This window comes from Leishmania infantum, chromosome 36 (assembly GCF_000002875.2).
Source record: "Leishmania infantum JPCM5 genome chromosome 36".
In the NCBI taxonomy this organism is placed as follows: domain Eukaryota; phylum Euglenozoa; class Kinetoplastea; order Trypanosomatida; family Trypanosomatidae; genus Leishmania; species Leishmania infantum.
The window spans coordinates 579,861-604,279 of NC_009420.2; the positions used below are offsets into that span (position 1 = coordinate 579,861).

A 24,419-nucleotide genomic window follows, 5' to 3' on the forward strand; every position below is an offset into this window, starting at 1 on the left:
TCTAGTTTCGAAATGGAAGTAAGGGGCGTAATGAAAAGCAACATAGCAAAGCAGTATCGTGATCGCATAGACTACAACCCCACACGCACACGATTGATGGAGAGGGATAAGAAAATTCGCCCGAGCAAAACACAAAAATAAAAGTGGAGATGGTGCTGAGCATGAGACAACTTAACGGAACGGACATTCTTTTCTTTTCGGAAACGAGAGTGATGATAAACATGATAAGCTGCTGTAGGGTGTTTTTTTTTGTTGCCTGCCACCGTCTGCATTCCCTGCCATACAGCAAGGTGTTCAGCCTACATTCAACCCCCCCGCCCTCGGCCGGTCACAGGCACAGCGCATGGGGAGATGCAGCGGTAGGGCAAGCCCTGCAGCCGTGCGCCGACCCAGTCACCCGGGCACCGCCGCTGCGTCGAACAGTGCTCACACACACACACACTCACACAGCAGCGGCCGTTGCGCCGGTCGCCACCCGGTGCACCCGCCACGGGGCCGGGCTCGGGCACCCCCACACCAGTGGGCAGTGTGAGGGCGGGGGCGCGATGCCTTTCGAGCCACCTCCACACTCCGCCCATCACATGAACGGCACGGACGCGTTCACTGGCCGCAGGGCGCGGCGACGCCACGCTCACCAGGACATGGCCGCCCGGCATCAGCGGGGATGCATTGCTGTGGCTCCGCTACGCCGTAGGCGCTTGGCTCGGCCACCACCAGAGGCGGCTCCGCAGTGGCAGGGGATAGGGGCGAGGGGCTGCTTGGCTTTTTCCGCACGCAATGCGTGGGGGCGCTGGACCCTGCGACACCACGCACTGAGCTGTCGCCCCCCGTCATCGGGTTGAGAGGCCGGGAAAGGCCAAAGAAAAAATACGTGTAAGAAAAGCAAAGAAGTGCACAGAGGTGGGCAGCCGTTCACGCGTTTTTGAGGAAGGTGGCGAGAGTCTGGGAAGAGTCTGCCCGAACGAGTACGTGCAGGGCAGGCCAAAACAAGCAAAGAGAGGAGAAAGGCAGTAGGCGTGTGTGTGTGTTTAGTGGGAGGACGATGTACCTTTTTGAGATGGCATGCCCCCCCCACCTTGCTTTCTGCGTTGTACGCGGCTCAGCTTCTTCCCTCCCACATCCCTGTCTCCTCCCTACTCCTGCTGCTCAGCGGGCCCACGGACTTGACATGCGGCCTCCCGCATTATCTTCGCAGCACCCTTCCTCAAGAGCTTTCCCCGCAGCCGCGCCTTGATGTCGCCAAAATCGGCAATGCTAGGTCGGTTCGCCGGCACTGTGGACTTCGTCATACTACCGTCGCCTGTGGGTCCGCCTTTTGGCCGCGACCTCCACGCTTCTGCAAACAGCGCCAGCGCTCCGACATAACACTCGCAGCAGACATGCATGCCAGCGTACGAAGAAGGATGCGCCGCAGGCTCCGTCGTTTTAGCGGCGGCCTCATGTGATGTGGGAGAGGGGCGCTTGCCGTTCGCCGTCTTTTGCACCTCCTCGTCAAGAATGTGCTGTCCAGCTGCGTCCAGCACCAGCGCCGTGAAGTTGAAGCAAACCAGAACAAACGGCAGCTCATTCGAAACTCTGCCTCTTTTCGCGGCCACCAGTGCCTCGCCGCCGCGATGATTATGAGACGGGGAGTGAGAGGCCCCTTCGTCGGCTGGGTTGCGGCACAGTTGCCACAGCCGTTGCGCGAACGCAGGGTAGTAGTCGATGAGGTACAACAACTGAAGCACGCCGAGGACACCCGTTGCCCGAACATCGGTGGCAGGGTTGGACCCTTGAAATCCGATTGACTCCCACTTGACGGCCGTGGACGACGACGGCGGCGAGGAGGTGACTGGGGTAGATTCGGATGAATTCACGTTCCTACTCGGCCACGGAATCTTGCCCGTGAGAGTATTGAAGACAGTGAGCAGCATACGGCGATGCGTGGTGAGCTGCAACGAAACTGACTGAGACTTCAGAGCGCGTATAACACGCAGATGCTCTTCTGGTCCCCCAGGTGCGGAAGCCGTCTCGTCCACAGGCGCCACGCCGCTGAGCTCGTCACGATTAGGCCCACTACAAGCCGCCGTACTCGGCTGCGGCTGCTTCGCGACTGTCGACGCGCGACTAGCGCTGCCGCCGCAGCACCAAAAGATGGCGGCACGGACCGCTTTCTTCAGCGTCGGCAGTGCCATCACCGGCGGCGGGGCCTGCGGTAACACGATTGAAGAAGAACAAGCTCTGTCCGCCGTCCTCTCCTCAGCTTCGCACGCCCCTTTCGCGTCGCCTCTTCGGATCGCCTTCGTCAGATCCAGATATGCTTCGTAGAACGTGATGGGCGGCAGCGCGCGCGCAGGAAGCCGCATCGAATCAGTTGTCAGAGGATCTACATCGACGTCCTCGTCGTCCCAGATCCGCGGCAGCGAGTGATTAGTTCCTGAGAACGAGAGTACCTGCTGCATGAAAACGGCGCCTCGATTATCGGCGTAAGGTATGTTACGGTCGTCCGCCATGCCAGCATAGGACGCTCGCTCATTATCGTCCATCCCACTTACTGGAGAGAAGGCACCCTCGTCGCTGGCGTCGGCGCCTTCAGCTGCGTAGACGACGCGCCGGCTACCCACGGAGCCATTCGCCGCGGCGCCCCCGCTACTGCGAAAAGACATGGCAGACTTGTCCTTCGTGTGAACTGTCGTCGTTGACGGCTCTGATAGGATGCTCGTCGGCGGCTGCAGCAGCGTGTCGGATACGTCGAGTCGCATCGCCGCAGATGCGGCACTGTTCTTACATCCTTCCACAGGATGTGGCTCGCATGTCTCGCTCGCGTACGCGAGATCGAGCTGCCTCACAGCCTCCTCGCGCAGCGTGGTAGGCTTGCCGTCGGCGTCGCCGCAATCGCCCTCGAGCTCCGTGACAGTGAAGGACGACGAAGGGGACGAAGAGGACGAGCTAACCTCTTCTCCTGAAGGATCTTTGTGCACCCGAGTGAGCACCTCAATCGGTTGCTGCACCGCTGTCAACACTTGTGGTGAGCTTCTGACATGTGCGCCGCCTCCCGTGGGTGTCCTCGGCTTACTCGCTGCTAAAGCAAGCGATGACAACCCACCGACGCTGCTCGCCGGGCCGCAGGACTCACCGACAGAAGGAACAAGACCACTTGTAGCAGTCGCGCGTGCGACGTGATTCGATCGAGCCGCCTCGGGCACATCTGTGACGCTCATGAACGCCTCGCCGCCGATCGTCACGGTTGTCGGCGAGACGGACGGATCAGTGGGTGCCGACTGCGAATGGGTGTCAGCAGTGGCGCGGTCTTCTTCGCCGGACAGGTCGCTCCAACTAATCCAACAGCGGGGGCCGGTGCTGCCGGCGCCTCGCCTGCCTAGTGGCGCCAGTGCGGGCGGTGCGCCATCTGCCGGCGGAGGCGGCAACGGAAGCGGGCCGAGAGGTGCCGTAAAATTGTCCAAGTCAAAATACTTGTCCTCAGCCCCCGCTCCTGCGCGGACCGTATGACTGCGTGGCCACGATGGCCTCGTCGGCGCAGCGTGATTCGCCTCGTTGCCGCCGTCTTCATGGGGGAACGGAGATCGAATGGTGGAAACGGTTGATGGGCCCGCGGTCGCTGTCGCCGTGGCGTTGTTGTGCATGCTTTCAAAGGCAGCTGTGGTACCGTGGAAGCCTGAAGATACACCAGAGCTCCAGCATTTCACGCTCGGCGCCCCGATCGCTGGCATCTGTGTGTTTTCCTCGCAGCGCATGAGCCTTGGCGAGGGCGAAGGCGACGCTAGCGCTCCTCCGGCAATCGAGCCGAGAACTTGGAACGCATCCACATTCGGATATACAGCAGTGTCGTCATCACCGCCTTCCTCCGTCTGCCCCTCGTCCTTGGAAGATGACCGTGCTACATCCTGCTCGGGGTATTCGCGGCGGTACTTCTTCAGAACGGCATTCTTCTGCAACAGCGACATCGTCACAGACGCATCAGGTGGAGGGGGGAGGGCAGTGCGACAGAAAGCACGAGGATTCGCCAATCAGCCGCAGCCACAATCATAAACCGCCACCTCCTCAACGAGCGCGCCGCGGAGGAGAGCAAGGCGAGTATGTGAGGAAACGGAGACGGAGAGGGAGAAGACAGCCAACCTAGAAAACTATAAACCTAAAACAGGTGCCGGCGAGGAGGTCGCCGATACCTCAGGTAAAGACGCGACTGACCGGTACTGCGGGATGCGCAATCACAAGCCAAGTAGCGCCTTTGTGGGAGCGTGTGTGTCGGCACGTTGAGTGAGTGTCAGCCCGCAGTCGCCACCGCCCTTCAAGGGTCCCTACGTCGTCGAGAGGCGCCTGTGGGATAGTGCGGTCGTTGAGAGGGGTATCCACCAGAAATCAGGGGCGCTAGAAGAAATAAAAAACGAAACCCGCAACACCGCCCAGCACAGAGGCTTGGCGGTCCGTCGATGAAAAGATGGAAAAACCTGCAGCAGCCCGAAACAAGCAAAGGCTCCCTAGCACAACTCCGGCACAGGCGGCCGTAGTAACGCGCCACAGATGTTCAAATGGGTGCAGGACAAAGCCCCACGGGCAGGCAAGCCAGTCGGGTGCGCACACAAACACCGGCCACTTTCCGCGCCACGAAGCACTGAAACGGGTCAAACACACCGAAGCAGAGGGAGACAAGAGGGCACAGACAATGAAGAAAGACGCGGGAAGAGGCACTCCGTTTCAGTTCTTTCCTGAATCAGCAAGGACACCACCCGAAAGAGATGCGCGCTATCGGTGTGCTGCATCGAGCGCACACATGCGCGCAACAACAAGCCTCTTTGGAAGACGCCCATGGTACAGCACACTGCGCACTGCGCATGAGCTCCACCGCTGGCACAATCCTTCAGGGCGTTCAAGCTAGGCCGCACCATACTTGTTGATTCAAGATACACCAGTGCAAGCGTACCTCCTTCAAATATGTCGCACAGACCACACACACACAGAATAATGACAACATCCTCGTTTCCTACTTCCTCGCGCATAGAACATTCACTCACATGACGGGGGGCGACATCTCAGTGCGTGGTGTCGCAGGGTCCAGCGCCCCCACGCATTGCGTGCGGAAAAAGCCAAGCAGCCCCTCGCCCCTATCCCCTGCCACTGCGGAGCCGCCTCTGGTGGTGGCCGAGCCAAGCGCCTACGGCGTAGCGGAGCCACAGCAATGCATCCCCGCTGATGCCGGGCGGCCATGTCCTGGTGAGCGTGGCGTCGCCGCGCCCTGCGGTCAGCGAACGCGTCCGTGCCGTTCATGTGATGGGCGGAGTGTGGAGGTGGCTCGAAAGGCATCGCGCCCCCGCCCTCACACTGCCCACTGGTGTGGGGGTGCCCGAGCCCGGCCCCGTGGCGGGTGCACCGGGTGGCGACCGGCGCAACGGCCGCTGCTGTGTGAGTGTGTGTGTGTGTGAGCACTGTTCGACGCAGCGGCGGTGCCCGGGTGACTGGGTCGGCGCACGGCTGCAGGGCTTGCCCTACCGCTGCATCTCCCCATGCGCTGTGCCTGTGACCGGCCGAGGGCGGGGGGGAGTTGAGTGTAGGCTGAACACCTTGCTGTATGGCAGGTAATGCAGACGGTACGGAAAAGGGAAGCACCCGAGAGGGCACCCCGTGCAGACGAGAGACGGAGAAGGAATAAACGCACGGGATACCAAAGGAGAAAGGCAAGGGCAAGCATACGCCACGAAAAGAGCGCACAGGCATGTGCACGTCGACGAGGCGGAACGCTCGACAAAAGAAGGCCACCGCACCGACGAATAAAGCATAGGCATGCGCACACCTGGGGTCTAAATGTGAAAGAGGGAAAAAAGGCGTAGAGAAAGTGGTGAGAGAAGGGAGTCACACAGATTTGCAGCACCGTAGCAGGGCCGCGGAAAGAAGGGTATGCATTGCCGTTACAGAACTTGTTCCACTACTACCCAGGTTATCCTAATCCCCCTTTCCGCCCTCTTCACGCTCGCACCCCATGAATGCGGTACTCCACCGCGCAGCAGTAGGAGGCCACCCTTCGACGCTCCTCTCTCCCTGCTATCTGTAGGTATGCATGTGCATATGTGTGTCTGCGTGTAAACAAGCTCGAGATGACGCTGCCCTTTGCACCCGGATTGTGCCGCCTTTACCGCGGGTACACCAGGGAGGACGGGGAAAGGAAAGAGGGTTGGTGCCCCGCGACTGTGCAAACAACACGCACCACCGCCTAGCAATGCAGCCGCTCGAACTGAAACGCTAACGTCTCCAGCCGCGCAAGGTTCTCCTTGGGTCCCCGAAACCTGCCGAGCTTCGAAGCTTAGCCTCTTCGCAACGGCGCCGCTGTGATAAAATGTAGGCGCTGATCCATTCACATGGAAAAGTGCGCCGTCGCGCTCTTTCACGGTGCGCGTCACGCATCTCCTTAGACCCTTCACCAGCACCGCTTGCGTTCCCCTTTGGTGATGGCAAGATGTCTGTGCCGCTCCCTACGCGTGTAAAGTGCCGTAAAGAGCGAGTGAGGGAAAAAGGAGAGGAGTGCCTGTGATGGCACTGGTAAGCTTATCGGGGTGTCATTGTGCTGACCCTTTACCCGTATGTGCAACTTTTCATGATGAGGTCGCTTTCCCTGTTCATGAGGAGAGTAGAAAAGGAGTGGGGATACATCAAGGGCAGAACTCACAAGGAGAGAGAGAGAGAGCAGCGTGTACAGGTTAAACCGGTCAAAGCAAAGAGGCATTTGAGCCTGTCTAAACAAAACGAAAAAGATGGCACGCGGCCGTGACTGACTGACGTTGCCACTCGCAGTGCAAGCTGCACGCCACCAGCACTCGAGCACTCGAGCATTCGGCAGCGCGTTGCCATCACATCAGCATCGCAAGGGGAAGAAACGGCATAACAGAGCTCACGCAGCAATCCCTGATAACGGTATCGAGCAGAGCCGTGGCAAGGCGCCTGAGTTTCTTTTTTTTTTACGAAGCGTGCAAGAGCGTTTAGTGCGTGGGGATTTGGGATGGAGAGCAACTCGGCAACCCTGGATGGGTCATACCTTTCTTTTTTGGTGGTGGTGGTGGTGATGGTTGGTCTCTCTAACGGGAGTGCGACCGAGCACACGGTCGAGTGTCGCACGTCTCTTCTAGTGCCCCGAACTACGTGCCGTCACACAAACTTCCCCTTCTCTTTGCTTCACCACACCATTTACTTCACAGCCCAACCACCCACCCACCCCCACAGCACGGCATGCGCGTGCCGCGGAAAACAGTCAAAGCCCCGCAGTGCTCCCTGGTAGCGGGGGAGGTGGAGGCAGTGAACAGATCTACGTGGGAAGCAAAATTAAAAAACCATGTCACAAGACCACCCGTGTCGATCGCCCGCGTCAACTACAAAGAAGAATGTACAGCGCAATGCAACAGACAGGCTACCGGGGAGGGCAAGCGTCAAGGGTGGCGAGAGACAGCGGAAAAGACTGACATGGAGATGGGTGCGCGTGCGGAACCCTTTTAAAGCCATGGCGTTGTGCAGGAGAAGGAGCGAGAGGAGACGCACAAGGACTCACTCCACGTAGCGCTTCACACGAAGCAGAGGCGGCGTAAAAAAAAAAGAGAGGGCAAGAAGGATCGGGCAGCAAGTCTAAACATCTACTTATCTAAATGAACGAGAACGAAAAAAAATGCCCACACGCGAAAGACAAACGACGCAACCATATCCCTTGGCGGCCAAAGCAACCGTCATTCATCTACAGCTCGAGCTGCAGGCCAGTGGTTCGTCGTTGGGACTCTGCTCGTCCCTGCTTTGGAGCAGAGAGACTCGAGTCTAGTGCTTCGTGCGCGACTTCGCTTGGCTTTCGCAGATCCAACTCTTTAAGGTACTGAAGCCGCGCCGTGGAGCCATGGCGAGGCAACGACGTCGCAGCGGACCGGACGCCATCCTGGACACTGCTGTTGTGGTGCAGCTTTAGAGCACGCCACGGCAGCTGGTCGTCAGCCTCTCTAACAGAGCGGTCATCGTCGTCCATGCGATCATGACTTTCAATAAGCCGCGGAGGAAGGGCGACGCGAAACGGTATTGTGTCTCGCACACCGCGTGCTGCTGCTGCGCACCCCGGCGTCTGGCGCCCCAGCGCGCCAAGCTCCGCGGCAAAGCTGCCACAGCCACCCACCTCCCACAGGGCCTGCTTCACATCACCCCACTTTGAGGCGACGCCATTCAGGCTTGCCGTTCCAGAAGCGGTAGTAGCATCAGCGGCGGACCCCGTCACGCCACCCGCGCCCGTCACTGAGGGGTCCACATTTAGCTCGTACGTCAGAAGCGGGCCGTGGGTGGATTGAGTGGATGCGCCGATCGAGAAGAGATGCGGTGGTTTGGGCTGCGACTGCACAGTTGAAGCGCTCAGGTTGCGTTGCCGGGATTCACCACGGTCTCTGCCGCGATAGGCCATGGAGACTTCTCTCGACTGCGAAGCTGCCGCTTGCCCTGGTAACGAAGGGGTGGCGGGGCGAATGTGCGATGGACGGACGAGCAGCGTCTCCTCTCCCTCCCCGGCGTTGGCCACTGCGTCAAAGTTGGCGTCACTGTCACCACAAAGGGCAACGGGTGCGTCGTTTGTGAGGCCATCGCTGGGTTCCATGCAGTCCTCCGCCATGCCTCCCCAGAGGTGATGCGCCGCGCCCTCCTTCTCCCTGTTGTCGTGCCCTTTTGCCGTCCCCACGGAGCCCGCGCTCCCTTGCTCAGCGAGTGGCAGCTGCACATCAGCCGATGCGTCAAGGCGGCCGAGGTCGGCGAGCACACGTTTGTACTGCCTTAGGCCATCATCATTCGGGGTGTCGGAGTTGAGCAACACGAAGGATGCCATGCGACACCCGTTTGCGCCGTCACTGGATATGTGATAGCTCCAGCCCTTGGCAACGGCGGTGGCCTCCTCGATTACACGCGTAGAAACACGGGAAACCCACTGCTGCTGCTCTTGCACCGTCTCAAAAATGCGCATCAGCGTGGCAGGGCTCACCGACCCCGGCAGACGTCTCAGGCGCTCTCCCGTGCTGCCGAGGAGGTTGCTGACGGCGTGCATGGCACTCCTGAGCTCCGACGAGCGGCGACCGACCACCGCCGACACCTCGCTGAGTCGCGACAGTAACGCGTCCTCACGCGCCTGCAAAACTTGGCGCAGACTGGAGAAGCACTGCTGGATTTCGGTGCGGACGTCATCCACCTTGGCCTCGTACGCAGGCCACAGTGACGAAAATTGCACGCCGGTCGCATCGGCGACGCGCTGCAACGCCGCAAGCTCCGTGGAGTGTTGAGTCAACGCAGCGGCAGCGCGTGCCACGACGTCAGCTAGCGGGAACACTTCGTGCCCGCGATGAGCCCCACCGAAGCAGCACGTCACGCACACACACGTTGAGCACGTGTCGCAGAAAAGGTCCAGCGCCATGCCGGCATGCTGCGTGCACCTCTGGTTGGCACGCCGACGTGCCTGTTCACAGCTCAGCACTTCGTGCTGCCTAAACCCACCTTTGGCGTGTGTGGCTCGGTGGCAGGTGTCACACATGCCGAAGTCGCACTGCAGGCACACGCACATCGCCTTTGCCTCCTCACAAATGGAGCAGAAGGGCGACGCGGACGCGGCGGGTGCGCTCGGGGGCCCGACGCCGCCACCAGTCCTTGTGATGCAGGAAAGGGGCTGAGAGCCAGTGTAGCGGTTGCGCACCACGCTCGCATCCGGGACACGCGCAGCGCCGGCGATCGGACCGGAAGTCGACAAAATCGTTGCGTCGCACGTCGTATTGCACAATGGGCACGCAAGGAGAGTTGCGCAGTCACACGCAGAGGCCGACAGAGGTGAAAACATGGTGGCGCCAGTGGCGCCGCCGGTGTGGTCCATCGTTTCGGCCTGGTCCTCACTGAAAGCGCGCACCGCTGATAGCCACTGCTCCACACACGCGCGGCAGGCAAGGCAGTGAACTGCCTCATCGACGGTTTTGGAATGGAGCGAGGAAGGCGATAATGTGTCCTTCACTGGCTCGTGTAGGTCTACCGGATCGGCAAGTTCCACCGCACTGCAGAGCGGGCACAGAAACGGCCACGATAGGGGTACGCTTAGCGCCCCCTCTGCTGCTGCCTCTGTCCAGGTCGTCTCCTCGCAAAGAGCCAGCGCAGTGGCAGGGCGATCTTGAGACGCATCTTCGTTGTCCACAGTCAAACTACAAATGGACGCACCGGGGACGGCGGTTTTTCCGCAATGGTCTCTCTCTACCGCCAACTCGCTGACAGTGCGCTTGGCCATTTCCACGGCGAGAATGGGAGAGTAGGCAGAGGGGAGGCTGCCACCAATTTCGAACCCCCTCCCAAAAAACAAAAAGAAAGCAGATGCTAGTGCTTCGGCGGGTGCCTCACCGTCAGCCCTGTAAGCAGTATGCGGTCTTGTGAAAACGATCGAGCAAGCGGGGTGCTTGGCCCCTCCCGCAGCTTTTGAAGCGACAAGACAACCGTACGTCTACAGGAAAGGAGAACGAAGGAATATGGGATTCTCATGGGCATCAATGAATGTATGCATGTAGGCCTCTGTGTGCATGTGTGCTCCCGTGAGGTACACGGACAGACACTGAAAGTGGCGGCGCTCGAGGGACGCAATGCCATTCTACTTCTGCACCTCTTGATAGTGGAGATGTGGCAGACGAGTCCGGGGAAGGGGGAGGGGGGATCCCTGCACGCCGGAGAGTTCGGGCCCACTGCGCGTGTCCCGGTAACAAAAACTCCTTGCTTTACTTCCAGGCCTCCGTTCCACCACGACAAAGTCACCAAACGCACGCGTGCACAGCCTCAGCCCACCTACCGCCCATGCACCACAGCTGCACCCTCGCCGTCCAGGACGAGCCGCCCTGCCGCGGAGCCGGGCCGTGCGTCCTATGGGCCTCTGCATGTCCTTCCTCGCCCCCTTCACCGGCCGCGTGCCGCGCCATCGGCGCCCGACGGAGACGCGGCGTGGACTGCATGCCTCGCGCCAAAGCGGGCCGCGTCCGGGGTAACATGCGCGAGGGCGGAGGCAGTGGACCGTCCAGGTGCGCTGCAGGACGCGCTCAGGGAGGAAGGCCACCAGCCGCAGGCCGGGGGGTGGGACCTGTGCGACCTTGCACATCCTGCCTGTATGCCATGCGTCCCTCCCCCCCAGTCCCCCAAGTCGCCTCAGCCCGCGGCATCCCGTAGCGCGGGGCGGGGACTCTCCGCATGGGGGTCTGGAGGAGCCCCGCTCGCGCACCTCGGGCTGCGCACGTCGTGCATCCGGCATCGGTGCCTCATGGAGCCCACCCCGCCGGATGGAGACGATGCCGCCTATGACGCCACGCGTGCCCGCTTTGGCGCTGTCCCGTGCGGCGCCTCTTCGCGCCGTTTCCTGTCGAACGCCGCCCTTGCCCTGCCCACCACCGGGACGCCGCGCCCCAGCGGTGCGTGGCAGCGCGCCCGCGCAGTCCCCGCATCCCCGCACCCCGGGGCCTGTTTCACGACGGCCTTCTCGGGTCGGGCCGTGGGGAAGGGGGTATGGCCTCGCCGTCTTCATCTGGCGTTTCCATCGGTGCCATGCGTCGGCGGCGTGTCTGGCAGGCTCGCCCGCCTCTGCCGTGGCAGATGGAACGAAGGGGGGAGGGGGAGGGGGTAGCCATGAGTCTCTGAGTGCACGCGCATTCCATTCCCTATCGTGAGAACGCGCGCCTCTGACCGGGACGGATACGTGACTGTTTGCGGAACCGTCGACGAAATTCGGAGGGAGCGGCTTCAAACTTCATGATGATCACCGCTAGTGTCTTCGGCGCAGCGCCCGCGCAGCCCTGTCTGCCGACATCAAGTATCTGCAGCCGTGCCTGAGGAGGGCAGGCTTCAGGTTCCTGGCTTTTGCGCAGGGTGTGGGTACGGGTCCCTAATACCGCAGTGAGGTGGCCGCCATCACTGTGGGAAAGCGGTAGGGACAGAAAGGATGAAGAAAAGGGTGGAGAAGTAGAGAGAGACAGAGGCAGAACCACGGATAGCCGTAGTCGTGCGGTTCGGTGGTGCGAAGAGACGGTCCTCCCCTTCGGCACAGGAGAGGAGCAGCCGCTTCCTCTTTTTGCAGAAAATATCCAAAGACACGGTCACGCCACAAAGGAGTGTATCTGGAAATCTGAGTAAGTGTTCTTCTGGACACGAGACGAGGAAGAGGAGGAGACAGAGAGACTCCACCGGCACGGCCCTCTTTTTTCCATCTTTCTCGTGTGCCTGCGGCAGGAGCACAAGGAATGCAGCAAGGAAATCGTCTAGGATACATGCGTATTTGTACAAGTTTGCGCGTCGTGCGCAGGCGCGCGGCTGGACAGACATGAGCGACCAGCATAGCAAGGTGGAAAGGAGTACAGGCGAACAGGTGGAGGTCGAGACGCCGACGACGTCTGCTGTTGTTGGTGCCGTTATCGAACCGGCAAGACAACACGCCGTGAGCTAAGTACAAGTGCCTTCACTCTTCCCGGCAGAACGATGCGAAAACGCTGTGACCTCACCAAATCTTGCAACCACGCAAGGCACGTGCTATGCCTCACCTGCGGAAGAAGATCTGCCGTCATTCCGTGAACACTCCTTTTTCAGGCTCCTGCTTCGTAGTGTCGGCGCGAAAAAGAAAAACTGCCTTCGCCACCTCCTCCGGGCGTGTAAGGCGGCCGTTCATCTCCGTCAGCTGGGGCAGCACTGACAGTGTCCACAGATACACCTGCTCCTGCTGCGGGAGCGCCAGAACCTCCTTTTGGTGGTGCACGCGCACATCGAGCACGGCGTCACGCCTCGCACTGCCAACTGAATGAACGAAGGCATTCGTCTCGGAGGCAGAAAGGTCCACGTAGGCGACGGTAGTCGGTGTTGTTACCCGCGCCGGCGATGAGTGCGAGGACTTCCACCCCGTAATCGTTTTTGTGCCGGCTCTGCGGTCACCTGCTGCATCGTCCGCGTTTCTGGTCCCCTTGCTGATGGCGGAAGCACTGGAGCACAGGGTGCTGCTCGTGTCGGGAGCGCCGTCGCCTTCTGTCGCGACCACTTCCGCAGACGCAACGCCAGTGGTTGCTGCGGTGGTACGAGTTGCGGCATTGAACCCGCCACTGCCGCCGCCATAGCAGAGTGACCCTCCGTTGTCCTCCCCATCACTCATGACCACCTCTGCATCGTACTCGGTTCCCTGCACCGTCGTCGCCAGCGGGTCACCCAGTCGCCCGCCCTCTCCCGCTGCGTGGTGTGACAGCTGCTCCAGAGCCTTGTTGCCCGCAAACGTCAGGGTGCGCAAAGCCTTGAGGCAGCGCAGGACCCTCAGCTCCTTCAGCCCCGACAGCTCGTTCCCTCCAACGTCGAGCACTGTTAAGCAGGGCAACTGCTTCAGGGCGGCGCTCAAGTGGCGCACGTGATTGTTGGCGATGTTCACCTTTTCGATCTGCGGTGCGACAGAGTAGAGGAAATCTATGCTCGACAGCAAGTTGTTACTCAGGTCCAACACCCGCAGCGGTCGCGTCGCCGCGAAGGCATTGATATCGACCGTTTTGAGTGCATTGTCGCTCAAGGAAAAGTGCCTGAGTCGCTCAGCAGCGGCGAGGCAGCGCGCAGGGAGATGCTGTACCCGGTTACGGCAGCACGTAAAGTCGAGCAGGAAGGGAAGCGTTTCCAACCCGTCCAGTGATGTGATGCAGTTGTCGTCCAGGTGTAGCTGCTCCAGGCATCCGGCGGCCGCCGCGGCAAGGGATACAAATACGTCCGAGGTGAGGCGGTTGTGACGTGCGTGAAGATGCACGAGCTGTGGCATGTAGCGCACCGCATCGAGCTCCGTGAGCCCGTTGTCATCGACGCAGAGCCTTTGCAGGTGAACGTACCGCTGCAGCCCCGGCAGCGCACGGAGATGCTTTGAGGCAAGGTGGCTTCTCGTGTACACTAAGTCCCCATAGGGATTGTAGCCAAGGTCGGAGAGGGAGCTTTTCAGTTCCTCAAGAGTCAGGTCGTGCATCTCTCCTGACTGCGCCGCGGGTGTCGGAACGGCCACGCCATCACCTCGCCAGGGTACCGCAGCGCTCAAGCAAGCGTTTACCGCTGCCGGCATCTTCGACCTTGTCCGTTCTCGGGTGAAAGTCCAGCCGCACACACGGGTGCCTCCTCAGAAGAAAGAAACGAAGTGGGACTCTTCGCCAGATGATGATTGCATGCTGCTCTGTAGTCTTGCGTTTGTGGTTCGCGTGTGTCCGTTTTGTGCGCGCGCAGGGGCGGAAGGTCACGCACACACACGGGAGAGAGTAGAATCCGAAGAGGAGGACGGAGCCATGGCGGAGGTGATGCAAAGCAGGTGTGGCCATCGGAGGGTGCGCGTGGCCGAGTAGGAGAGAGGGCGTTCGACGGTGATAATGCACGCGGTCTGCGCTGCCGGCCTCGGCAACGGAGGAGATGCCGAAGAGAGGGGACGAAAGAGAAACCCTCCACGAGGAAACGCATACAGGGCCAATGAAGCGCGCGGCTACTTCTCTTTATCGACGTCCCCCAGTGTGTTTCGCTTGCACTAGGCCGTTTTCGGCACGCGGTCCGCTGATGATGTGCTGACATCTAAGCAACAGCAGCCCGAAGAAGCTCATATCGCTTCCCAATCGTCCAGGAGCGAAGGGGCGGTAGAGGAAGAGAAAAAATCGGGGTGGGGGTGGGGGGACAAACAGTCGCCGTGCACTCCAGACCGTTATGCAGGCGTTTTGTATTGTGCGAACTTCTCCGCGTGTATGTCTCATAGTCTCGTGTGTGTGTGTGTGTGGGAGGGAGGGGGGGGCACAGAGGAGGCCCATGGTGGCAGAAGGACGAGACGAATCAAAGCAAGCAATGAAAAAAAAAGAAGGGGAGTGAGGGGCATCCGCCACACACGCACTGCACTGCGCTCGCTCTTTCTCTCTCACTGTGTGTGGCATGTTGTGCGCGAATGGTGCTCGAGGCACAGAGAACCAACAACAAGGGGGTAGTGCTCCATCGACTCTCGGAACGGCACCGTTGGCGCACACGCAAAGGCTGCGCAGAAGCGTCTACGGGGCGATCAACTGGATGTTGAACAAGAGAGATGGTCGTGTCGGAAAAAAATAAGGCGATGCTTCGTATGCTCTCAAGAGCATGAGGGCAGGGCAATCGATTTCGATCAGCTGCTTGCGCTGTGGTACGGGTGCGTGTACCGCCGGCAGAGGTAGCTGAGCCTCTGCAACTCAACGGTGGTCTTTTCAGTAGCAGCCTTGCACTCAGCCGCCTTTCGCGGCCTCAGCTAAGAGAGAGCGAAGCTCATTGACGAGAAGAGCGCGGCGTGTGTGCTTGTCCTGCATCGCCAACGTTGACGGTGAGCCGCCGCCGCCACCGTTCATACTCCAATTAGTGTTTGTGCTTCTAGACGCACTGAACGACACAGCCTCCTCCAGCTCCATCCGCGCCTCCTTGAGCAACTTTAGCTGCTCCTTCTTTTGCTCCAAAAGGGCAGAAATACGGTGTAGTGCAGCTGCGAGCACCTCACGCGGCACCTCTTCGGACGAACCGCGCTCGATCGTATCATCGTAGCGGTGCTGCAGCTCCTCCAACTCCTGTCGGAGTTGCGCCTCCACCTCATCTATCGCCGTCGTGCGGTACGCTGAGGGGTCAGCCACGCCAGTCTCCGGGGGCCGGCGAGCAGGCGATGGCCTTCCAGATCGAGACGGCGCAGCTGTCGCCTGTGCTCTCAGGCCTTGCCCGCTGCGAGCCGCGATCGCCTTTCCGGTCGTCTCCGCCGCTTCCTGCTGCGAGTGATGCATGGATGAATTCGCTGACGGGTAGGCGCACGGCGGGGCCTCCTCCGGGACGATGCGCACATCACGGAGAATCGAGTTACATGTTGGGTCTTCGTAGTTGTGGTGCAGCGAAGGAGACACCTTGCGCTGACGTGCAGGCAATGCGGACCGCTGCAGCTCGCGCGGCGGTGCATACCCGAGAGAGCGGGTGCGGCCACTAACGCTCCGCCGTGGGTGCGCACCAGTGGCCGGTGCTACCCGCGAGTGTGTCTCACAGCTTACACCACTGCTCGGATACCGGCGCGGCACCGCTTGAGGCGCCGGACGGCGCCGTTGCAGCTGCTCATAGCGAGTGAGTAAACCGTCCATGGCTATCCGAAGCTGCTCGTTCGTTTTCAAAGCTGCCTCACGCTCCTCCTTCAGCTTTTCCACAGTCACCAACAGAGCAGCTCGGTGCGTCTGCTCCTCCTTGATTTCGCTACGCAGCTTCGCCACCTCCATGTTTATCTTTGACTCGCGCTGGCTCGCCAGCTCCTTTTCAGAGGCGATCATTTGCTCCAGCTCACGCCGGAAGCCGCCGAGGTCTTCCTTGTTGCCGCTGAGGGTGTCCTCTAGCTGCGCTCGCTCTTCGCGCGCCCTGCGCAGTAGCTCTAGCAGATCCGCCTCCCTCTTACGGTGTGCCGCACGCTCTTGCTCCATCTGGCGCTCCATGTCCAGCTTGTAACGCTCGTGGGCCTGAAGTGCCACCTCGTACTGATCTTGATGAAAGTCACGGTCTTGCTCGAGAGAGCGAATCTTGCTCTGGAGCGCCTGCAACGCTAGCACAATAGACTTCGTGTCGCCGACGGTGATGCTGAGGCCGGAGCGCTGGAGGCTGCTCACCCCGCTTTCCGCCATTGACTGTGTAGCGCTCATCTCCTGGTAAAGTGTGGGAAGAAGGCAGGAATATATATGTATACATATACCCGGCAGCGACTCGGCGCTGTGGAGACAGCGAAACTTATCCGAACCGACACCAACTACACAGCAAGGGTGGGCGGGGTGGTTAGTTGGACGAACGGCAGACGGTGTAACCAAGTAGGCGGGCAGGGAGAGGCACTCAAAAAAAGCAGCGCGCCAAGAGTTCCTCCTCGCAAAGGAAAAAGGGAGAATCAGAACAGCGGGTAAGCGCTACTGTGTGGCTTACAAGCGTGTCCAAGAAGGTGCGCACGCAGAGTCGCAGGATGCAATCGCTAGTTAGATGGGCGGCTCCACGTGTCTTGCTGGGTGGCGTGCGCACACTTCGTCGCGTCCGGTAATGTTTTGTGTGCCTGTAAAGGATGGTGCGTTGACGACAGTCGTGTGGTGTTGTATCTAATTAAAAAAAAAAATAATCCAAAAATATAATCATACATCTACGTGCTTTTTGGCTCCTTTTCTTGACGTGCGTGCTTCCTCATGGAATCTCCCCTCGTGACACACCTTCTGCACCGCAGCTGCGGCGGAGAGAGGAGGAGGGAGCGGCGGCGCCAGTCGTGATGAGCCGCAGTGCGCCGATGCGAGAGGCAGGAGAACAAGCAAAGAAAACGAAAATGGAGGATGGGGACAGTCGACAAGAGGAGTGGAGTGCACAAAAGACGTGACAGGGCAGACAAACACGACGCTTTATTTCTCAGCACTCACGCTGGTGCAGGATACGCCGTTCAGAACCGACCAGAGGAGGTCGTAATGTGCACGCAAGTCTTCGGCCGCAGCTTCTCGGCGTGCGACCGCCCACATACGCACAAGAACAAAAGCCGAAGGGGTGCATGCCCCGGTTTTCCTAGCCCTCGTACCAACACTACTTGGCGCACATGAGAAAAGAAGCACATGGTCACCTGTCGGCAAACCTTCATCACAGCATCGCGCACGTGCACAAAAAGGTTCCTCTTGCTCTCAACGATGCCCTCCGCCTCTTTCTTCGGACAACTTTCGCAAGCGGGGATCTAAACGTCGGTACCAACGCAGTTCACTACAACAAGCAGACAAGGGGGAAGAGAAAGCCCATGAACGGAACGAGTGGCGGAAGCCGAGACACCGCTCCGAGGAGACGTCGTTGATCCGTGAGGCATTCGCGTCAACACGGATAGTGCTGCTCTCACTCACCCCCGCCCTACACACATTCAAACCTCGACGCTCTAGCGCATACGTCCGCCCGTCTTCAAAGAAAAGGGGCGCTCTAGAAAAGCAAAAAGGAAACAAGGCAGAAGAAGCGCCTATCAAGACGTGACAGCTCGGGGAGGCATCGTTTAGCATACACGGTCGACCTCTGCAGCGGGGCAATGTCGTCCCACCGTGCCGCAAGATAAAAAAGCAGGCGCTCGCACATGTGCTCGTGCCAGCTTGCGCAAGCGTGCAAGATCGAAGAGGTTCACCGCGGCGCGCTACAAGTGGCAGATGCACGGTGCGATAAGTAGGAAAAAGGGTGAGGGCGAAGACGCGCAGCGCCCCATAGATAAGCACAAGCGCTTCTTTTTCTCGTACGCCGCTTCAGTCGGGTGAGGAAGTGCAGCCTAGAGATGCTCCATCCGTCTCGCCACCGCCCGTTCCATGGCGAAGTCAAGAAACTGCGCCAGCACCTTCTTGCCTTTTGCCAGCCCGCGCAACACCTCAGCGGCCTCCGGGTCTAACGCGAAGGCGCGCACCGCGTATGCTCGCAGCACCAGAAGGGACGCGTCAAAGGCGCTGCGCATCGGCTCGGTGCCGTCAACGAAAGCCGAGCACCCTGTCAGCACAGCCGCTTCACGCAGCGTCCACCACGTGCCCTCAGCGTTCGCTGTCACGTAGTCCATTGCCAGTACGATGCCGACCAGCATCGACAGCACTTCCTCCGCTACAGACTCGTTGAACAGGTTCGGCAACACCTCTTCCGCCGTGGAGATGAGTCCCTGCAGCAGCGGCAGAAGCGCAAAGCGAAACACGCTGAAGCGGCGATCGTCGTCGTCGTCGGTCTCAGCGCCAGACTCGGCATTTTCCAGAATAACACTCCACGACTCGTCCAGCACACTGGTTGCCGAGCTGCGCGCATCGCTAAAGTGGAACACGAAAACGCGGGCACGTAGCAGCTCGGCGAGAAGAACCTCCAGCGCTGGCGGGGGCGCGGTCGGAACAGCTTCGGTCAGGCCCGGCGTGCGAGCAGACGGAGGAGTCGCAGCACCTCTGCCCGATGCAGTTGGCCTGTAGGCGCTCCCCTGAGGCGACGACAGTGACGCGGCGCGCACGTAGACGCCGCCGCTGTGAATCGAGTGGAATGGCGCCGTCGTACCTTCCGCTGCAACGCCGTCGGCGCAGCCACGATGTCCCGATACAACACAGCGAGGTGTTGTCGCCATAGAAGCCGCTAATGACGTGAGAGAGCGGGTGCGTGAGAGGGGCGGCGGGTACTCCTGCAGGGCATTCAGGTCCTTGTGGCGATGCCGCTGCAGTCTTTTGGTGTCTGCCCACGCCTGCCACGTCCTCCAGCACGCCCGTAAAGCTGACAAGCGATGGAAACGCCCCATCATCGCCGCGGTGGGAAGGGGGCCACGACAGCAGCTGCCGCGGCTAGTGCGACGGCCATGCGACACTGTCGCCGCAGCCCGCGCAAACCGAGTCAGCGCCTCCTCCTGACGACGGCACTTCCGACCAGCAAGAAGGCGCTGCCACCGCGCATAGTACGCGCCACGCACCTGCGCCATGCGAGCGCACTCCAAGCGACGCGCCAACGCGCGCTCGCGTTCCAGTCGCGCTGTGCGCTGCCGCCGCATGAGGTGCGTGTGATGAAACAGCGCTAGATGATCCTTCCACAGGTGAAAGTATGTGCGAAGGCGGGACTGGATGGCGTAGTGACCCAGCTCCTGGATGACGTGCACCGCTTTCCTGCCAATGGCCTCGCACAGGGCGTAGTAGCGATGCCGCTGCGCTTGGCACACGGCAGCTGACTCGGCGCGGCACAGCTGCAGCTGCCGCAGCCACCGCCACTGCTGGGCTTCTCGTGACTTTGCGAGATTCTTCATGTCCGACCGGCCATCCACGCAAACGAGGGCCACCGCATCACATGACCGCGGTGCGCTGAAAACTCCGCTGTTGCTCTTCGTGGTGTCGCTGCTGCAAGACAGTGACGGCAGCAGTTTTAGTGCCGATGACTTGGGAGGATCACGGGCCGCTACTGACTCTGCAAGCGCCAGTGTGCGCTGGCACGATCGGCCTGGTGACTCTGTGACAGTCGCCGCGGCCAGACAATCCGATCTCCTGTCATGACAGCCGCCGGCAGCGCTACAGCCCAGCAGCAGTGCGCGCTGCCGTCGAACCGCGATTGGGAGGACTTGTGTGAGGTGGGTCGGAGGGAGATCACGGCACTCCTTGTGGCACTCGAGCCCAAAGCCGTTTGCCGCCCGCGCGTCGTTGGGGTGGCTGCGCGTCAACGCCTGCTCCTGAAGCTTCGCCCACTCCTGCGCTGAAGGTGGGGCAAGAAGAGCGTCCGCGGAGGGGTGAGGCATACGAGAGACGACGCTCTTGTCGCGTGTTGCGAAAATCGACGCGAATCCGTCCTCACGCGCCACCCACAACAGACCTTGCCACGGGTCCAAAAACAGTTGTGTGATGGGCTGTGCGTGCACGTCGAGAAGGCGCTTGCGAAGGTGCAGGTCGAAGGCGCCCATGCTCACACGGTCCGGCATCGCCGCCTCCGCCATCCACCCTCGTACCGCCGCCCCTGTCGTCTCCTGCGTAGTCAGATCCCCACCCGCTTCCCTCCAGTCGTCGCTGTTCCGCTGCCGAAACAGCTCTTGCTCGTCCTCGTCTGGCAGTAGCCACTGCGGGACACAGCGCACCGTCGACATGGCACCGTCAACAGCGACGTACATCTCGAGCCGCTGGAAGGCGAAAAAGAGCGCCTTTTCTTCGGTCAGCTCCTCAAACTCATTCTCCAAAATCCGCGAGTCCACCTCCTCTTCTGTGGGACGATGCTGCCACGACGCAACTCGGTTGGACGGCTTTGGGATGCGGCGCAATGTTGTGCGGATGCACGGCGGCAGGTCGACCGCCACGTCGGCGATGGCCGCTGCCGCCCCCTGCCCAAATCGAATCTGGCACTTGGCTGCCTGCGTAGGCATCAGCAAGTCCTGCCCGCCGCTGCCAGTGCCGCACGCATTCCTCGCCGTGATAGAGGCGCCGCGTTGCACACTGGCGCGGGAATGCATGCCGGTTTGCGGCTGCGCGGGGTGACGTGACTCCGAAAGGCGGCATGGAGAAGTACTCGGCCGATGAGCAGAGCCGCGCGACGGCGAGGTGCTCTGCAGAGAAGAGCGGAACATAGAAGCAGACGTCTCGTGGACAGGGTTACGGCTCTTCTTCAACTTCTTTGCCTTTACAGGACCGGACACGGGAACGGCGTTCTTCGCCGATGATGGATGGTTAGGCGGCAGTGCGTTGTGCAGCGGTGGGTGTTGCTGGACCGTTGCCGAGGGAGCCACGAGAGACTTGTGTGAGGCGGGTAGGGCAGGCACGGTGCCGTGGCCGTCGCTCAGCCGCCCGCCTTCCCGCTCCGCAGTGGGCTGAGGCGACCGACCCTGCGCCGACTGTGACGAATCGTGCTCCTCGGTGCTGCTGCGGCCGATCGAGGGTCGCTGCAGGTTCTTGTGTATGGTAGCGGCCTCGCCGTCACACTTATGCCCCAAGGTGGGCCTGTTGGAGGGCAGTTCGGAAAGGCGGGCACGATTCTCGCGCGCCTCCGCTAGGCCAAGACCTCTGCACGCACGGCGGCTCTTGGGAACGCGGTCCGACCTGCGAGTCCCGCCATGGCCCTTGGACGCTGAGGTGCGCCGTGCGCTCGCGTTGGATATCCCTGATGTGGGTTGCGACGCACCGCTTCCGTGGCTCGCGGCCGAGCGCCCGTCACTGCGAGATGACATCGACCGCAAACTGGAGTAGTAAAAAGCACCTGAGCTGGCTGGCCACCCAAGCGCGCTCTCCTTCACCTCGCTGCACCGATGCAACTCCTCGTCGAGGTTCCACAGGTGTACGGTGCCCATGCAGTCCGACGCCACCAGCAGATTCACGCGCAGCGACTGCGCCGGCTCGGCAGCCAGCGGCGGCATCATGTGCTCCAGCTCCCGCTCCACCCCCTGCATCTCCTCCTCCGTCAACTCGAGCTCGCCGCGCTGCTCCTCGCGCTTGTCAAAGCGCGTCTTCGTCTGGGTAAGCTCGATGCGCGGCGTTTCCTCCCCCCTGCACGGCACCGTGCATGGGTCTCGCGCCGCCATCCGTGCATGGCGACTCGCAGCTGCGTCGCAGCCGCCTGCCACGACGAGCGAGGATACCCACCGGAGAGCCGTGAGGCCAGCAAAGCCGCCGCTCAGCCTCGCCAGCGGCTTCACCTGTATTAGAGTGCAGCTCGACCGGACCTGCATATTCTGCAGCCCGGGCACAGGAGAGGAGCAGTCGAACGTAATGACGTCGCTGGACACTCCCGTCGCGCCGGACAGCGAAGCAGATGCATCGAAGCAAAAGGGCGTCCCAGAAGTAGCGGTACCGCCGACAGTCAGCGGCCCTGCAGCGCCGTGACGGAACACCGATGCGCCGCTGATGTGGGTTCCCTCGTTTTGCTCCTGCCGCTGCTGCTGAGCTGTTGCCACTGCCTCGTAGACCTGCCGAACGTCCCAGATAACGACGCTGGCATCCGTCGCAGCAATGCAGACCAGCGAGAGGTGCTGACGCGAGGCCGGATCCACAGGCTCACCGTCAGCTTGCCCGGCAGCTGCGGCACTATCGGCACCGGCGCTGAGGACCGCCGTCATGCACTGGATCGCGTTGCTCAGCCGGTTCGGCAGCCCCCACTTTGGAGAGTCGCCGAAGGCGCACGCGGCGTCATGGCAGGGGCTGCAAACAATCGATACAATGGCGCCGCCCTGGTAGCGCGGCAGTTCGTATACGAGGGCGGCGGAGGGGGCTTTGGAAAACAGCGACGATGCCCCGCAGGCGCGGATGTGGTGGTGATTTGCAGGCACCAGTCGCACACTGCCATCCTGCAAGCCGCACCACATGTAGTCTGTGAATACAAGCTGTGACGCCTTTAGTCGCAACACATCGTGGGGCTCTCTCACAGGGAGGACGTGCAGCTGGTGCGTCTTCATGAATCCGCGAAACGGCGCGTGTTGCAGGGCCGTGACAGCAACCCTCATTTTGGGATCAAGAATCCGGAGTAGGCGTTGGCCCGTCACGGTGTTGCGGACGACAATCTCGTTCTCGTAGCTCGAGCCACCGACGCACCACAAGGTTGCCGGTGGCAAAAACATGTCGTTGCGCTGCTCCCGATGCGCGCCACGCACCGCGTCAGCTGTCTCCGGGGCCGCCGCCATGGACACCGCATCGTCGTCCCACTTCGTGGGAGCACAGCTGTCAGCAGCGTATTGCTGCTCGCACACGTCGTACGAGGTCGCTGGCGCGTGCGCCTGGAAACGGCGACGGAGCGCCTCCTGAACCTTCTCCAGGTCGGGGAGCGGGTGCACCACGCAGGCATGGCGCATTGTCGCTCGCGAGTTGAGGGGGGCTGCGTAGTCATGATACACAGTCACCGAGTCCGCCGGGCGCTTAAGCTTTGCCCGAAGAAACGCGTACTCGCGCAGCCACGCGTCCGGGTGTTCAAACGCAGACAACGGAGGCACGTGGAGCGACTCCCCGAGCCCAGCCGAGCCCGAGCGCAGGGACGAGACGCGTACGCTGTTGTTGATGGCCGTCCCTGGGCTCATCTGCAGACTTGCATCCGTGAAGACCGCGCGTGAGACCTCCAGTCCCGCCTTGCGTGCATCATGCTTCGTTGGTGACACGGTGCGGTGCTGAGAAGCGCTGAAGCACGGCATCGGCAAATCGTCGAAAAGACGAGCATCCTCCTCTGCTGAAACGGGCCGCAGCGCTTGTCGCCGCAGCAAAATACTGTGATGAGCAGCAGATGCCCCGAGCGGCGATGAAGGCGGTGCCAGACGAGTCGCCGGGAACGGCGTTTGCAAAACATATCCGGCCATATCTGAGTGAAGACCCAATCTATACGAGGGTGTGCACAAGACAACCGAAGTGCAGCAAATGCGCGAGAGGATGGAAGCGCTGCAAGGGACGCGGGGGCAAGCAGCGCAGCCCACACTAGAGTAGAACGCACGCCGCACGAAAAGGAGAAAACACCGCCTTTGAACGAGAAAGCTGAGAGAGAAAACAAAAAACAAATGTCGCTGCAGTTGCAAAACGCAACGCGCGACCGTGTCGCAACAAAACCGGGGGCAGGGGGAGAAATCCACACACGGAGAAAGAGGGAGAAAAGAGCTCGGGCTGTACCGAAGCTCCAACTCAGGGGGAGGAGCGAAGAAGGGAAGGGACACACAGGCACAGGCACAGAAGGAGAGAGAACGCACACCAACAACGCAGCCTTGAACGAAAAAAAAATACAAAATGTAACGGCGATAGTCTAGGCGAGAAAACACACACGAGAGGAAAAACTATAAACATATACCCATATATCTCCCCACACACACACTTGATAATGAGCAGACACAGGCAGAGATAGAGAGCGCACCAGAGAGAAAGAGGAGGGCGTGGAATGCGGTGAAAATAGAAGACAGCCAACAACAAGGGTAAAAAAGCGCTCCTCCACCCCCTTCCTGGAACAACAATGGGCACGGAGAA

At 60.8% G+C, this 24,419-nt stretch overlaps 5 protein-coding genes across 5 annotated transcripts; all 5 read right to left on the reverse strand.

The window, feature by feature from the left end:
- Positions 1-1,133: 1,133 nt before the first annotated feature.
- Positions 1,134-3,944, reverse strand: LINJ_36_1600 (conserved hypothetical protein; the record flags this gene model as incomplete). Its single annotated transcript, XM_001469705.1, has 1 exon — positions 1,134-3,944. The coding sequence occupies one exon, from the start codon at positions 3,942-3,944 to the stop codon at positions 1,134-1,136; it is 2,811 nt and encodes a 936-aa protein (XP_001469742.1).
- Positions 3,945-7,711: 3,767 nt separating this feature from the next.
- LINJ_36_1610 (conserved hypothetical protein) lies at positions 7,712-10,258 on the reverse strand (the record flags this gene model as incomplete). Its single annotated transcript, XM_001469706.1, has 1 exon — positions 7,712-10,258. The coding sequence occupies one exon, from the start codon at positions 10,256-10,258 to the stop codon at positions 7,712-7,714; it is 2,547 nt and encodes an 848-aa protein (XP_001469743.1).
- Positions 10,259-12,559: 2,301 nt separating this feature from the next.
- On the reverse strand, positions 12,560-14,071 carry LINJ_36_1620 (conserved hypothetical protein; the record flags this gene model as incomplete). The annotated part of the gene is made up of 1 exon (XM_001469707.1): positions 12,560-14,071. The coding sequence occupies one exon, from the start codon at positions 14,069-14,071 to the stop codon at positions 12,560-12,562; it is 1,512 nt and encodes a 503-aa protein (XP_001469744.1).
- Positions 14,072-15,233: 1,162 nt separating this feature from the next.
- On the reverse strand, positions 15,234-16,664 carry LINJ_36_1630 (conserved hypothetical protein; the record flags this gene model as incomplete). Its single annotated transcript, XM_001469708.2, has 1 exon — positions 15,234-16,664. The coding sequence occupies one exon, from the start codon at positions 16,662-16,664 to the stop codon at positions 15,234-15,236; it is 1,431 nt and encodes a 476-aa protein (XP_001469745.2).
- A 1,616-nt stretch (positions 16,665-18,280) lies between these two features.
- On the reverse strand, positions 18,281-23,767 carry LINJ_36_1640 (conserved hypothetical protein; the record flags this gene model as incomplete). The annotated part of the gene is made up of 1 exon (XM_001469709.1): positions 18,281-23,767. The coding sequence occupies one exon, from the start codon at positions 23,765-23,767 to the stop codon at positions 18,281-18,283; it is 5,487 nt and encodes a 1,828-aa protein (XP_001469746.1).
- Positions 23,768-24,419: the final 652 nt, after the last annotated feature.